General features: G+C 43.1%; 1 protein-coding gene across 1 annotated transcript in view; it reads right to left on the bottom strand.

The window, feature by feature from the left end:
• LOC115124098 (rho GTPase-activating protein 26-like) overlaps nucleotides 1-15,791 on the bottom strand; it is a 244,439-nt gene that overhangs the window by 55,231 nt on the left and 173,417 nt on the right. The window contains 2 exon segments of the mRNA XM_065023899.1: nucleotides 13,436-13,682; nucleotides 13,938-14,085. Of these exon segments, the coding sequence (XP_064879971.1) occupies nucleotides 13,436-13,682; nucleotides 13,938-14,085 (395 nt within the window).

Raw genomic sequence — 15,791 nt, 5'->3', positions numbered from 1 at the left:
CCAAGTCTCTGTACAGGCTAGCATTGAATGAAACCAAGTCTCTCTCCAGGCTAGCATTGAATGAAAGCAAGTCTCTGTACAGGCTAGCATTGAATGAAACCAAGTCTCTCTCCAGGCTAGCATTGAATGAAACCAAGTCTCTGTACAGACTAGCATTGAATGAAACCAAGTCTCTCTCCAGGCTAGCATTGAATGAAACCAAGTCTCTCTCAGACTAGCATTGAATGAAACCAAGTCTCTGTACAGGCTAGCATTGAATGAAACCAAGTCACTGTACAGGCTAGCATTGAATGAAACCAAGTCTCTGTACAGGCTAGCATTGAATGAAACCAAGTCTCTGTACAGGCTAGCATTGAATGAAACCAAGTCTCTGTACAGGCTAGCATTGAATGAAACCAACTCACTATACAGGCTAGCATTGCATGAAACCAAGTCACTGTAGAGGCTAGCAATGAATGAAACCAAGTCTCTGTACAGGCTAGCATTGCATGAAACCAAGTCTCTGTACAGGCTAGCATTGAATGAAACCAAGTCACTGTAGAGGCTAGCATTGAATGAAACCAAGTCTCTGTACAGGCTAGCAATGAATGAAACCAAGTCACTGTGTGTACAGGCTAGCATTGAATGAAACCAAGTCTCTCTCCAGGCTAGCATTGAATGAAACCAAGTCTCTGTACAGGCTAGCATTGAATGAAACCAAGTCTCTGTACAAACTAGCATTGAATGCAACCAAGTCTCTGTACAGGCTAGCATGGAATGAAACCAAGTCTCTCTCCAGGCGGGCATTGAATGAAACCAAGTATCTGTACAGGCTAGCATTGAATGAAACCAAGTCTCTGTACAGGCTAGCATTGAATGAAACCAAGTCACTGTACAGGCTAGCATTGAATGAAATCAAGTCTCTGTACAGGCTAGCATTGCATGAAACCAAGTCACTGTAGAGGCTAGCAATGAATGAAACCAAGTCTCTGTAGAGGCTAGCATTGAATGAAACCAAGTCTCTGTACAGGCTAGCATTGAATGAAACCAAGTCTCTCTCCAGGCTAGCATTGAATGAAACCAAGTCTCTGTACAGGCTAGCATTGAATGAAACCAAGTCTCTGTACAGGCTAGCATTGAATGAAACCAAGTCTCTGTACAGGCTAGCATTGAATGAAACCAAGTCACTGTACAGGCTAGCATTGAATGAAACCAAGTCTCTGTACAGGCTAGCATTGCATGAAACCAAGTCTCTGTACAGGCTAGCATTGAATGAAACCAACTCACTATACAGGCTAGCATTGCATGAAACCAAGTCACTGTAGAGGCTAGCAATGAATGAAACCAAGTCTCTGTACAGGCTAGCATTGCATGAAACCAAGACTCTGTACAGGCTAGCATTGAATGAAACCAAGTCTCTGTACAGGCTAGCAATGAATGAAACCAAGTCACTGTATGTACAGGCTAGCATTGAATGAAACCAAGTCTCTCTCCAGGCTAGCATTGAATGAAACCAAGTATCTGTACAGGCTAGCATTGAATGAAACCAAGTCTCTGTACAGGCTAGCATTGAATGAAACCAAGTCACTGTACAGGCTAGCATTGAATGAAACCAAGTCTCTGTACAGGCTAGCATTGAATGAAACCAAGTCTCTCTCCAGGCTAGCATTGAATGAAAGCAAGTCTCTGTACAGGCTAGCATTGAATGAAACCAAGTCACTGTACAGACTAGCATTGCATGAAACCAAGTCACTGTACAGGCTAGCATTGAATGAAACCAAGTCTCTCTCCAGGCTAGCATTGAATGAAACCAAGTCTCTCTCCAGGCTAGCATTGAATGAAACCAAGTCTCTCTCAGGCTAGCATTGAATGAAACCAAGTATCTGTACAGGCTAGCATTGAATGAAACCAAGTCTCTGTACAGGCTAGCATTGAATGAAACCAAGTCACTGTACAGGCTAGCATTGAATGAAACCAAGTCTCTGTACAGGCTAGCATTGAATGAAACCAAGTCACTGTACAGACTAGCATTGCATGAAACCAAGTCACTGTACAGGCTAGCATTGAATGAAACCAAGTCTCTCTCCAGGCTAGCATTGAATGAAACCAATTCTCTCTCCAGGCTAGCATTGAATGAAACCAAGTCTCTGTACAGACTAGCATTGAATGAAACCAAGTCTCTCTCCAGGCTAGCATTGAATGAAACCAAGTCTCTCTCCAGACTAGCATTGAATGAAACCAAGTCTCTGTACAGGCTAGCATTGAATGAAACCAAGTCTCTGTACAGGCTAGCATTGAATGAAACCAAGTCACTGTACAGGCTAGCATTGAATGAAATCAAGTCTCTGTACAGGCTAGCATTGCATGAAACCAAGTCACTGTAGAGGCTAGCAATGAATGAAACCAAGTCTCTGTAGAGGCTAGCATTGAATGAAACCAAGTCTCTGTACAGGATAGCATTGAATGAAACCAAGTCTCTCTCCAGGCTAGCATTGAATGAAACCAAGTCTCTGTACAGGCTAGCATTGAATGAAACCAAGTCTCTGTACAGACTAGCATTGAATGAAACCAAGTCTCTGTACAGGCTAGCATTGACTGAAACCAAGTCTCTCTCCAGGCTAGCATTGAATGAAAGCAAGTCACTGTACAGGCTACCATTGAATGAAACCAAGTCTCTCTCCAGGCTAGCATTGAATGAAACCAAGTCTCTCTCCAGGCTAGCATTGAATGAAACCAAGTCTCTCTCCAGGCTAGCATTGAATGAAACCAAGTCTCTGTACAGACTAGCATTGAATGAAACCAAGTCTCTCTCCAGGCTAGCATTGAATGAAACCAAGTCTCTCTCCAGACTAGCATTGAATGAAACCAAGTCTCTGTACAGGCTAGCATTGAATGAAACCAAGTCACTGTACAGGCTAGCATTGAATGAAACCAAGTCTCTGTACAGGCTAGCATTGAATGAAACCAAGTCTCTGTACAGGCTAGCATTGAATGAAACCAAGTCTCTGTACAGGCTAGCATTGAATGAAACCAACTCACTATACAGGCTAGCATTGCATGAAACCAAGTCACTGTAGAGGCTAGCAATGAATGAAACCAAGTCTCTGTACAGGCTAGCATTGCATGAAACCAAGTCTCTGTACAGGCTAGCATTGAATGAAACCAAGTCACTGTAGAGGCTAGCATTGAATGAAACCAAGTCTCTGTACAGGCTAGCAATGAATGAAACCAAGTCACTGTATGTACAGGCTAGCATTGAATGAAACCAAGTCTCTCTCCAGGCTAGCATTGAATGAAACCAAGTCTCTGTACAGGCTAGCATTGAATGAAACCAAGTCACTGTACAGACTAGCATTGCATGAAACCAAGTCACTGTACAGGCTAGCATGGAATGAAACCAAGTCTCTCTCCAGGCTAGCATTGAATGAAACCAATTCTCTCTCCAGGCTAGCATTGAATGAAACCAAGTCTCTCTCCAGGCTAGCATTGAATGAAACCAAGTCTCTGTACAGACTAGCATTGAATGAAACCAAGTCTCTGTACAGGCTAGCATTGAATGAAACCAAGTCTCTCTCCAGGCTAGCATTGAATGAAACCAAGTCTCTGTACAGACTAGCATTGAATGAAACCAAGTCTCTCTCCAGGCTAGCATTGAATGAAACCAAGTCTCTCTCCAGACTAGCATTGAATGAAACGAAGTCTCTGTACAGGCTAGCATTGAATGAAACCAAGTCTCTGTACAGGCTAGCATTGAATGAAACCAAGTCACTGTACAGGCTAGCATTGAATGAAATCAAGTCTCTGTACAGGCTAGCATTGCATGAAACCAAGTCACTGTACAGGCTAGCATTGAATGAAACCAAGTCTCTGTACAGGCTAGCATTGAATGAAACCAAGTCTCTCTCCAGGCTAGCATTGAATGAAAGCAAGTCTCTGTACAGGCTAGCATTGAATGAAACCAAGTCACTGTACAGACTAGCATTGCATGAAACCAAGTCACTGTACAGGCTAGCATTGAATGAAACCAAGTCTCTCTCCAGGCTAGCATTGAATGAAACCAAGTCTCTCTCCAGGCTAGCATTGAATGAAACCAAGTCTCTCTCCAGGCTAGCATTGAATGAAACCAAGTATCTGTACAGGCTAGCATTGAATGAAACCAAGTCTCTGTACAGGCTAGCATTGAATGAAACCAAGTCACTGTACAGGCTAGCATTGAATGAAACCAAGTCTCTGTACAGGCTAGCATTGAATGAAACCAAGTCACTGTACAGACTAGCATTGCATGAAACCAAGTCACTGTACAGGCTAGCATTGAATGAAACCAAGTCTCTCTCCAGGCTAGCATTGAATGAAACCAATTCTCTCTCCAGGCTAGCATTGAATGAAACCAAGTCTCTGTACAGACTAGCATTGAATGAAACCAAGTCTCTCTCCAGGCTAGCATTGAATGAAACCAAGTCTCTCTCCAGACTAGCATTGAATGAAACCAAGTCTCTGTACAGGCTAGCATTGAATGAAACCAAGTCTCTGTACAGGCTAGCATTGAATGAAACCAAGTCACTGTACAGGCTAGCATTGAATGAAATCAAGTCTCTGTACAGGCTAGCATTGCATGAAACCAAGTCACTGTAGAGGCTAGCAATGAATGAAACCAAGTCTCTGTAGAGGCTAGCATTGAATGAAACCAAGTCTCTGTACAGGATAGCATTGAATGAAACCAAGTCTCTCTCCAGGCTAGCATTGAATGAAACCAAGTCTCTGTACAGGCTAGCATTGAATGAAACCAAGTCTCTGTACAGACTAGCATTGAATGAAACCAAGTCTCTGTACAGGCTAGCATTGACTGAAACCAAGTCTCTCTCAGGCTAGCATTGAATGAAAGCAAGTCACTGTACAGGCTACCATTGAATGAAACCAAGTCTCTCTCCAGGCTAGCATTGAATGAAACCAAGTCTCTCTCCAGGCTAGCATTGAATGAAACCAAGTCTCTCTCCAGGCTAGCATTGAATGAAACCAAGTCTCTGTACAGACTAGCATTGAATGAAACCAAGTCTCTCTCAGGCTAGCATTGAATGAAACCAAGTCTCTCTCCAGACTAGCATTGAATGAAACCAAGTCTCTGTACAGGCTAGCATTGAATGAAACCAAGTCACTGTACAGGCTAGCATTGAATGAAACCAAGTCTCTGTACAGGCTAGCATTGAATGAAACCAAGTCTCTGTACAGGCTAGCATTGAATGAAACCAAGTCTCTGTACAGGCTAGCATTGAATGAAACCAACTCACTATACAGGCTAGCATTGCATGAAACCAAGTCACTGTAGAGGCTAGCAATGAATGAAACCAAGTCTCTGTACAGGCTAGCATTGCATGAAACCAAGTCTCTGTACAGGCTAGCATTGAATGAAACCAAGTCACTGTAGAGGCTAGCATTGAATGAAACCAAGTCTCTGTACAGGCTAGCAATGAATGAAACCAAGTCACTGTATGTACAGGCTAGCATTGAATGAAACCAAGTCTCTCTCCAGGCTAGCATTGAATGAAACCAAGTCTCTGTACAGGCTAGCATTGAATGAAACCAAGTCACTGTACAGACTAGCATTGCATGAAACCAAGTCACTGTACAGGCTAGCATGGAATGAAACCAAGTCTCTCTCCAGGCTAGCATTGAATGAAACCAATTCTCTCTCCAGGCTAGCATTGAATGAAACCAAGTCTCTCTCCAGGCTAGCATTGAATGAAACCAAGTCTCTGTACAGACTAGCATTGAATGAAACCAAGTCTCTGTACAGGCTAGCATTGAATGAAACCAAGTCTCTCTCCAGGCTAGCATTGAATGAAACCAAGTCTCTGTACAGACTAGCATTGAATGAAACCAAGTCTCTCTCCAGGCTAGCATTGAATGAAACCAAGTCTCTCTCCAGACTAGCATTGAATGAAACGAAGTCTCTGTACAGGCTAGCATTGAATGAAACCAAGTCTCTGTACAGGCTAGCATTGAATGAAACCAAGTCACTGTACAGGCTAGCATTGAATGAAATCAAGTCTCTGTACAGGCTAGCATTGCATGAAACCAAGTCACTGTAGAGGCTAGCATTGAATGAAACCAAGTCTCTGTACAGGCTAGCAATGAATGAAACCAAGTCACTGTATGTACAGGCTAGCATTGAATGAAACCAAGTCTCTCTCCAGGCTAGCATTGAATGAAACCAAGTCTCTGTACAGGCTAGCATTGAATGAAACCAAGTCTCTGTACAAACTAGCATTGAATGAAACCAAGTCTCTGTACAGGCTAGCATTGAATGAAACCAAGTCTCTCTCCAGGCTAGCATTGAATGAAACCAAGTATCTGTACAGGCTAGCATTGAATGAAACCAAGTCTCTGTACAGGCTAGCATTGAATGAAACCAAGTCACTGTACAGGCTAGCATTGAATGAAACCAAGTCTCTGTACAGGCTAGCATTGAATGAAACCAAGTCTCTCTCCAGGCTAGCATTGAATGAAAGCAAGTCTCTGTACAGGCTAGCATTGAATGAAACCAAGTCAATGTACAGACTAGCATTGCATGAAACCAAGTCACTGTCCAGGCTAGCATTGAATGAAACCAATTCTCTCTCCAGGCTAGCATTGAATGAAACCAAGTCTCTCTCCAGGCTAGCATTGAATGAAACCAAGTCTCTGTACAGACTAGCATTGAATGAAACCAAGTCTCTCTCCAGGCTAGCATTGAATGAAACCAAGTCTCTCTCCAGACTAGCATTGAATGAAACCAAGTCTCTGTACAGGCTAGCATTGAATGAAACCAAGTCACTGTACAGGCTAGCATTGAATGAAACCAAGTCTCTGTACAGGCTAGCATTGAATGAAACCAAGTCTCTGTACAGGCTAGCATTGCATGAAACCAAGTCTCTGTACAGGCTAGCATTGAATGAAACCAAGTCACTGTAGAGGCTAGCATTGAATGAAACCAAGTCTCTGTACAGGCTAGCAATGAATGAAACCAAGTCACTGTATGTACAGGCTAGCATTGAATGAAACCAAGTCTCTCTCCAGGCTAGCATTGAATGAAACCAAGTCTCTGTACAGGCTAGCATTGAATGAAACCAAGTCTCTGTACAAACTAGCATTGAATGCAACCAAGTCTCTGTACAGGCTAGCATTGAATGAAACCAAGTCTCTCTCCAGGCTAGCATTGAATGAAACCAAGTATCTGTACAGGCTAGCATTGAATGAAACCAAGTCTCTGTACAGGCTAGCATTGAATGAAACCAAGTCACTGTACAGGCTAGCATTGAATGAAACCAAGTCTCTGTACAGGCTAGCATTGAATGAAACCAAGTCACTGTACAGACTAGCATTGCATGAAACCAAGTCACTGTACAGGCTAGCATTGAATGAAACCAAGTCTCTCTCCAGGCTAGCATTGAATGAAACCAAGCCTCTGTACAGGCTAGCATTGAATGAAACCAAGTCTCTGTACAGGCTAGCATTGAATGAAACCAAGTCTCTGTACAGACTAGCATTGAATGAAACCAAGTCTCTGTACAGGCTAGCATTGAATGAAACCAAGTCTCTCTCCAGGCTAGCATTGAATGAAACCAATTCTCTCTCCAGGCTAGCATTGAATGAAACCAAGTCTCTCTCCAGGCTAGCATTGAATGAAACCAAGTCTCTGTACAGACTAGCATTGAATGAAACCAAGTCTCTCTCCAGGCTAGCATTGAATGAAACCAAGTCTCTCTCCAGACTAGCATTGAATGAAACCAAGTATCTGTACAGGCTAGCATTGAATGAAACCAAGTCTCTGTACAGGCTAGCATTGAATGAAACCAAGTCACTGTACAGGCTAGCATTGAATGAAATCAAGTCTCTGTACAGGCTAGCATTGCATGAAACCAAGTCACTGTAGAGGCTAGCAATGAATGAAACCAAGTCTCTGTAGAGGCTAGCATTGAATGAAACCAAGTCTCTGTACAGGATAGCATTGAATGAAACCAAGTCTCTCTCCAGGCTAGCATTGAATGAAACCAAGTCTCTGTACAGGCTAGCATTGAATGAAACCAAGTCTCTGTACAGGCTAGCATTGAATGAAACCAAGTCTCTGTACAGGCTAGCATTGAATGAAACCAAGTCTCTGTACAGGCTAGCATTGAATGAAACCAAGTCTCTGTACAGGCTAGCATTGAATGAAACCAAGTCACTGTACAGGCTAGCATTGAATGAAACCAAGTCTCTGTACAGGCTAGCAATGAATGAAACCAAGTCACTGTACAGGCTAGCAATGAATGAAACCAAGTCACTGTACAGACTAGCATTGCATGAAACCAAGTCACTGTACAGGCTAGCAATGAATGAAACCAAGTCTCTGTACAGGCTAGCAATGAATGAAACCAAGCCTCTGTACAGGCTAGCATTGAATGAAACCAAGTCTCTGTACAGGCTAGCATTGAATGAAACCAAGTCTCTGTACAGACTAGCATTGAATGAAACCAAGTCTCTGTACAGGCAGGCATTGAATGAAACCAATTCTCTCTCCAGGCTAGCATTGAATGAAACCAAGTCTCTCTCCAGGCTAGCATTGAATGAAACCAAGTCTCTGTACAGACTAGCATTGAATGAAACCAAGTCTCTCTCCAGGCTAGCATTGAATGAAACCAAGTCTCTCTCCAGACTAGCATTGAATGAAACCAAGTCTCTGTACAGGCTAGCATTGAATGAAACCAAGTCTCTGTACAGGCTAGCATTGAATGAAACCAAGTCACTGTACAGGCTAGCATTGAATGAAATCAAGTCTCTGTACAGGCTAGCATTGCATGAAACCAAGTCACTGTAGAGGCTAGCAATGAATGAAACCAAGTCTCTGTAGAGGCTAGCATTGAATGAAACCAAGTCTCTGTACAGGATAGCATTGAATGAAACCAAGTCTCTCTCCAGGCTAGCATTGAATGAAACCAAGTCTCTGTACAGGCTAGCATTGAATGAAACCAAGTCTCTGTACAGGCTAGCATTGAATGAAACCAAGTCTCTGTACAGGCTAGCATTGAATGAAACCAAGTCTCTGTACAGGCTAGCATTGAATGAAACCAAGTCTCTGTACAGGCTAGCAATGAATGAAACCAAGTCACTGTACAGGCTAGCAATGAATGAAACCAAGTCACTGTACAGACTAGCATTGCATGAAACCAAGTCACTGTACAGGCTAGCAATGAATGAAACCAAGTCTCTGTACAGGCTAGCAATGAATGAAACCAAGTCTCTGTACAGGCTAGCAATGAATGAAACCAAGTCTCTGTACAGGCTAGCAATGAATGAAACCAAGTCTATGTACAGGCTAGCAATGAATGAAACCAAGTCTATGTACAGGCTAGCATTGAATGAAACCAAGTCTATGTACAGGCTAGCATTGAATGAAACCAAGTCTATGTACAGGCTAGCATTGCATGAAACCAAGTCACTGTACAGGCTAGCAATGAATGAAACCAAGTCTCTGTACAGGCTAGCAATGAATGAAACCAAGTCTCTGTACAGGCTAGCAATGAATGAAACCAAGTCTCTGTACAGGCTAGCAATGAATGAAACCAAGTCTCTGTACAGGCTAGCAATGAATGAAACCAAGTCACTGTACAGGCTAGCAATGAATGAAACCAAGTCACTGTACAGGCTAGCAATGAATGAAACCAAGTCACTGTACAGGCTAGCAATGAATGAAACCAAGTCACTGTACAGGCTAGCAATGAATGAAACCAAGTCTATGTACAGGCTAGCAATGAATGAAACCAAGTCTATGTACAGGCTAGCAATGAATGAAACCAAGTCTATGTACAGGCTAGCAATGAATGAAACCAAGTCACTGTACAGGCTAGTAATGAATGAAACCAAGTCTATGTACAGGCTAGCAATGAATGAAACCAAGTCACTGTACAGGCTAGCAATGAATGAAACCAAGTCTATGTACAGGCTAGCATTGAACCAGTTGAACAAGGTTCCAGTTGTTATGTGAGAGCCAGAAGGTCTCCCCTGCTTCCCCCTGAGAGTTCTGCTCTCCCTCGCTCCACAACACCTTTCAGATAATCAGCACGGGGAGTTAAAGAAACACTTGTAATATGAGTCAGTTTTCTGCTGTAAAAAAGTCGCAACACTGTTAAAATCTGACCTTCAACTAATAAAACATAGTTGTTCCTTGATAAGCCCATTGATGATTTAGTCAGCTGTTTCATGGCCTTTCACTGCATGCCAGTATTGAGTGGATGAACTCTTGGTTTACCAAGCCACTGTATTTGCTTTCTGAGAGGAAATCTTGCTTTTAACCAATTTTTTTAAGCTAAATAACTGGTTGTTGTCAAACCATCAAATTGCTTGTGAAGGTTTGATTAAAAGAAAACTCCTAAAAGGGTTGTTTGCAGGGGCATTTGGGCATGGCATTTTGGAGTACTTATTTTTCTAGATGTGTATTTATTGAAATGTATTTGGGTCCATTTTCCCATTCTAAATCAATGAATGTGCCATTATGATAACATTATGTCACCAGTAGGAGTAGTAACAGCAATGACAAATGTTTGGTTATTTAGGATTTTTTTAATCGAGGCAACAGATGCTCAAATCTAACGTCATTAACCCTTTTAAAATGATTTACTGAAGTGATATAATTAATAATTTTGCTCACAATGTAATTTCCTTAATTTAAATTGACTAAAACTAAGTGACACTTTGGATCCAGACTCACCACATGATCAATGGAATCCTCAAATAAACCATTTTGTGAATGCACCCACAGATTGTTTTGAGGAGATGGGAAACTCCATTGGAATTGTATTCACGTCCATTGTGTCTATTGCCCATACGTCGTCAATGGGCCGTACAGGTCATTGTGGGACAAGGAGTGAATGCGAGTCAATTGTGCGCAAGCTAAAAAACCCAACATCAGCATGAATTTCTGAGATGTGAGATTATTTTCTGTAATATTGTATAGCTTTGGAATCGTGACATTACATACACTTGAGGAAAATAGGCATGTTTCTCAACTCATACCCTGACTTTGAGAAGGGATTGCGTGATGATTAGCTTAGCAACTGCATGACACAGCATGACAATGTGAATGTGATTGTCCAACAGTCTGCTTGGTGGGGGGGGTGTTATACGTTTCTCCATTCATTGCCCAATGGGATTATCTATCTCCTCCTTTCTCTAATATCTCTGATGCACTATTTTGTGAATGCGCCATGTTGTGAATTTTATTTTATTTTTTACCTTTATTTAACTATGCAAGTCAGTTAAGAACAAATTCTTATTTTCAATGACGGCCTAGGAACCGTGGGTTAACTGCCTGTTCAGGGGCAGAACGACAGATTTGTACCTTGTCAGCTCGGGGATTTGAACTTGCAACCTTCTGGTTACTAGTCCAACGCTCTAACCACTAGGCTACCCTGCCGCCCCAATGCGCCATGTTGTGAATGCGGCATGTTATGAAGGCACCATGTTATGAATGTGCCATGTTGTGAATGCGCCATGTTGTGAATGCACCATGTTGTCGTTAAAACTACGATCCATTATGACCCATTATCAGAACCCTGTTCAGGATAGCTGCTAGCCTCAGCGGAGAAATATACTGACAACACGATGTCTCTCTCTCCATCTCTTGTCCTACATTTTATATTGGAGGGAATTAAGTGTGTTCCAAAAGGCAATCAGATTGTGGCTCAAAATCAATTTCTTATTCAATCTGCTGTGTCCACTTCCTGTTCTGAAAGGGAGAGGGGGGTTAAGGGGGGAGAGAGAGTGGGAGAAAGAGAGAGAGAAAGGGATAGAGAGAGAGCAAGGGAGGGAGGGAGGGACAGAGAGAGAGAGGGGGAGAGGGAGAAAAATAGAGGGAGGAAGTGAGAGAGAGAGAGAGGGGGAGAGAAAGAGAGAGACAGAGAGAGAGAAGTGGAGGGAGAACAGGAGAGGGAGGAAGAGAGACAGAGAGAGAGAGGAAGGAGAGAGAGGGAGAAAGAGATAGAGAGACAGAGAGAGAGAGTGATAGAGAGAAAGTGCGAGAGAGAGAAGGAGGGAGAGAGAGAGAGGATCACACTGCAAATGGACCCATTCTCCTCAGTGCTAACACCTCCAAACATGACCTTAAGGGAAAGAAAATACATGAGAACAGAGCTCTGAAGATGAGACATAATCAGTGGGAGAGCAAGCGCGAAAGAAGGAGTATGAGAGAGACAGAATTGAGTATAGCCAATCTTCTGTGGTTTTGGAGAGACATCTCACTTCTCCCAGTGAGTTAAATTACTTTTGTCAACCTTCAAGAGATTTCACAAGGTAAGATCATTTTCCATCAGAGATGTCTTCTATCAACACTCGGGGGAGTATTATGTCAACGCAGAGAAAGAGTCGGAGAGGAGGGGGAGGAAAGAAACAGAGAGGAGGGTGAAGAAAGAGACAGATAGGAGGGTGAAGAAATAGACAGAGAGGAGGGTGAAGAAAAAGACAGAGAGGAGGGTGAAGAAAGAGACAGAGAGGAGGGTGAAGAAAAAGACAGAGAGGAGGGTGAAGAAAAAGACAGAGTGGAGGGTGAAGAAAGAGAGTGTGGGAAGAAATAGAGAGGAGGGTGAAGAAATAGACAGAGAGGAGGGTGAAGAAAAAGACAGATAAGAGGGTGAAGAATGAGACAGAGAGGAGGGTGAAGAAAAATACAGAGAGGAGGGTGAAGTAAAAGACAGAGTGGAGGGTGAAGAAAGAGAGTGTGGGAAGAAATAGAGAGGAGGGTGAAGAAATAGACAGAGAGGAGGGTGAAGAAATAGACAGAGAGGAGGGTGAAGAAAAAGACAGAGAGGAGGGTGAAGAAAAAGACAGAGTGGAGGGTGAAGAAAGAGAGTGAAGAAATAGAGAGGAGGTGGGAAGAAAGGGTGAAGAAAGAGACAGAGAGGAGGGTGAAGAAAAAGACAGAGAGGAGGGTGAAGAAAAAGACAGAGAGGAGGGTGAAGAAATAGACAGAGAGGAGGGTGAAGAAATAGACAGAGAGGAGGGTGAAGAAAGAGACAGAGAGGAGGGTGAAGAAAGAGACAGAGAGGAGGATGAAGAAAGAGACAGAGAGGAGGGTGAAGAAAGAGACAGAGAGGAGGATGAAGAAAGAGACAGAGAAGAGGGTGAAGAAATAGACAGAAAGGAGGGTGAAGAAAGAGAGGAGGGTGAAGAAAGAGACAGAGAGGAGGGTGAAGAAAGAGACAGAGAGGAGGGTGAAGAAAGAGACAGAGAGGAGGGTGAAGAAAGAGACAGAGAGGAGGATGAAGAAAGAGAGAGAGGAGGTGAAGAAAGAGACAGAGAGGAGGGTGAAGAAAGATACAGAGAAGAGGGTGAAGAAATAGACAGAAAGGAGGGTGAAGAAAGAGAGGAGGGTGAAGAAAGAGAGTGTACTCACAGTGAGTTTTGCGTGCAAACGCGTTTGCAGGCTTGCTCATGTATGTGTACTCACAGTGAGTTTGGGCGGCTCTGTAAGTTCTGCCTGGCAGTCAGGCCCCTGTCCTGGTCCCTGTCAGTGCTGGTCAGGCTGTTGCGTGGGGTCCAGCTGTGGCCGTGGCTGCCACTGCTGTTATGGTTGACCGCTGCTGAGGAGGAGGAGGGGTTGGCTGAAGGGTTGTTGTGGGGAGCCTTGGCCTGGGCTGGCTGCAGCTGCTGGAGCTCTGGAGTAGAGTTCACTACCACACTGTTCCTCTCCTCCACTACATAACAGCAGTAAGAAGATGTATATGTTACACTAACCACTTGAGTTGGTGAGGAGGATATTTAATATTGGTGATCAATGTGTCAGCCGCTGACTCAAATGCTCTCAATATATACATTGTTTTACATTTGAAAAAGGAGAAGAAAGTCATTTAAATTAAGAAGGATGAACAAATCTCAGGCAATTTGAATGTCCTGACTGACACTGAACATTAGGAAGGGTGTGTGGGATGAAGAGAGACTGTTGTGCCCACCTTTCTGGGAGTGTGTGGGTGTGTGGAAGAGGGTGAGGGGTCTCTCGCTGCAGGACGGGGCCTTGCTCTCCGTGCTCCTCCTCCGCGGCTGCAGGTTGAGCTGTAGGTTGGCCGGGCCACCTCCCGGAACTGGCATGTCATTGAATATCTGCACACACAGCACTGGCATAATCAACCTTCCCATACTGTACACTGACTACAGGTACCCACCCATGGCTAAATAAACTTACTCACACAACTATACATTTAGTTTGACAATGAAATTGTAGGGCCTGTGTGAGGAAATGGTATTACAACTTACAGATTCACTACATGGCCTAAAGTATGTGGACACCTGCTTGTCGAACATCTCATTCAAAAATCATGGGCATTAATATGGAGTTGGTCCCCCCTTTGCTGTTATAACAGCCTCCACTCTTCTGGGTAGGCTTTCCACTAGATGTTGGAACATTGCTGTGGGGACTTGCTTCCATTCGGCCACAAGAGCATTAGTAAGGTCGGCACTGATGTTGGGCGATTAGGCCCGGCTCGCAGTCGGCGGTCCAACTCATCCCAAAGGTGTTCGATGGGGTTGAGGTCAGGGATCTGTGCAGGCCAGGAAAGTTCTGTCATGACGTTGGCCTGGGGGTAGGTTTATGACAGTCATAAATACCTCTTCCCCCCTTTTTCCTCTCTCTACCCTACTGATGTGACATTTGAAAACCCCTTGGTTAACATAGAGATTCTGGGAACATCAGAAGGTTGGGGGAAATGAACTATATTCTGGTAATCCGACCAATTGAACATATGCGGTGAAACTTAATGAATATGATGTCAGTTCGGTTGTCATCTGAGACATTCTCATCAATGATAAGATGACATAAACTCTACAGTGGAAAGTCTACACATCAGAGTTATCGGATTCACATGGAATTGTTGTTCAATTTAAATGTTTGAATATGAAATGATTTGTGATGGGATGAAATGTGATTTCAGCTTCTAAAATGTGAGAATTGGGTTTTCATAAGGTTAGGGCTCTGCTCAATCAGTGGCCCGCCCCTGTGAAGAGTCATGGGTTATAAAACTTTTCAGACACACCCTTCTCGCTCCACTATATAAAGTATTGACGAAAATGTAACCTCCTGTTCCGAGGATGTGAGGACGACGGTCCGATGTCAGAATGGTTCAGATAATAACTACAGAACAAAGCCAACATCAGCGTGAGCTTTGGTTGCGAATGGTATGAACTTTGAACTCTTATGCACTACAGAAGTGATACCTCCTAGCCGTTGAGTTAGCAACAGCAGCTGCAAACGAGGGTTAGGAAGGAACAGACAGAGTATCCCGTCTATCACACAACGACATTACTACAATGTATCCAATTGACCACCAGAGACATTCTTCAAAGGACAAAAGACTCGGTTTGGCAACACGGCCTTCCATCTACCACCAACCTACTGAAGCGCAACTCAGAGTAAATATTTATTGCATTTTCCTTTTCCAAATGGGCGGTAATTTATAATGCATAATATACTGTATTTACGATAGCAAAGCTTTTTCCTTTGTTACTCAGTCTTCCCGCTCTTTCACTCAAACCCAGCCCCTTTTCTTTTGTGTAACAAGCTGTCATATCTGTTCCACCCGCTAGGGACGTTTTCCTTTATGACGTAATTTGTAATCAAGTTATGATTAATTATGTGTATGTGTAATTCTGTGTGATTAGTTAGGTATTTAGTAAATAAATAATTAAACCCAATTTTGTATTGCTGATTCAACTTGTTAGCCAGGGTTCATGCAGATACCCAAGAATTTACTACTTTCAGATGAGACTGAATTAAGGTGAAGATTAATATCGACTGCTATTGATGTAAAATA

This window comes from Oncorhynchus nerka, linkage group LG10, assembly GCF_034236695.1.
Source record: "Oncorhynchus nerka isolate Pitt River linkage group LG10, Oner_Uvic_2.0, whole genome shotgun sequence".
Classification (NCBI taxonomy): Eukaryota; Metazoa; Chordata; class Actinopteri; order Salmoniformes; family Salmonidae; genus Oncorhynchus; species Oncorhynchus nerka.
Note: the sequence above shows the minus strand (reverse complement) of the source record. Positions and strands in the feature narration are given on the sequence as shown.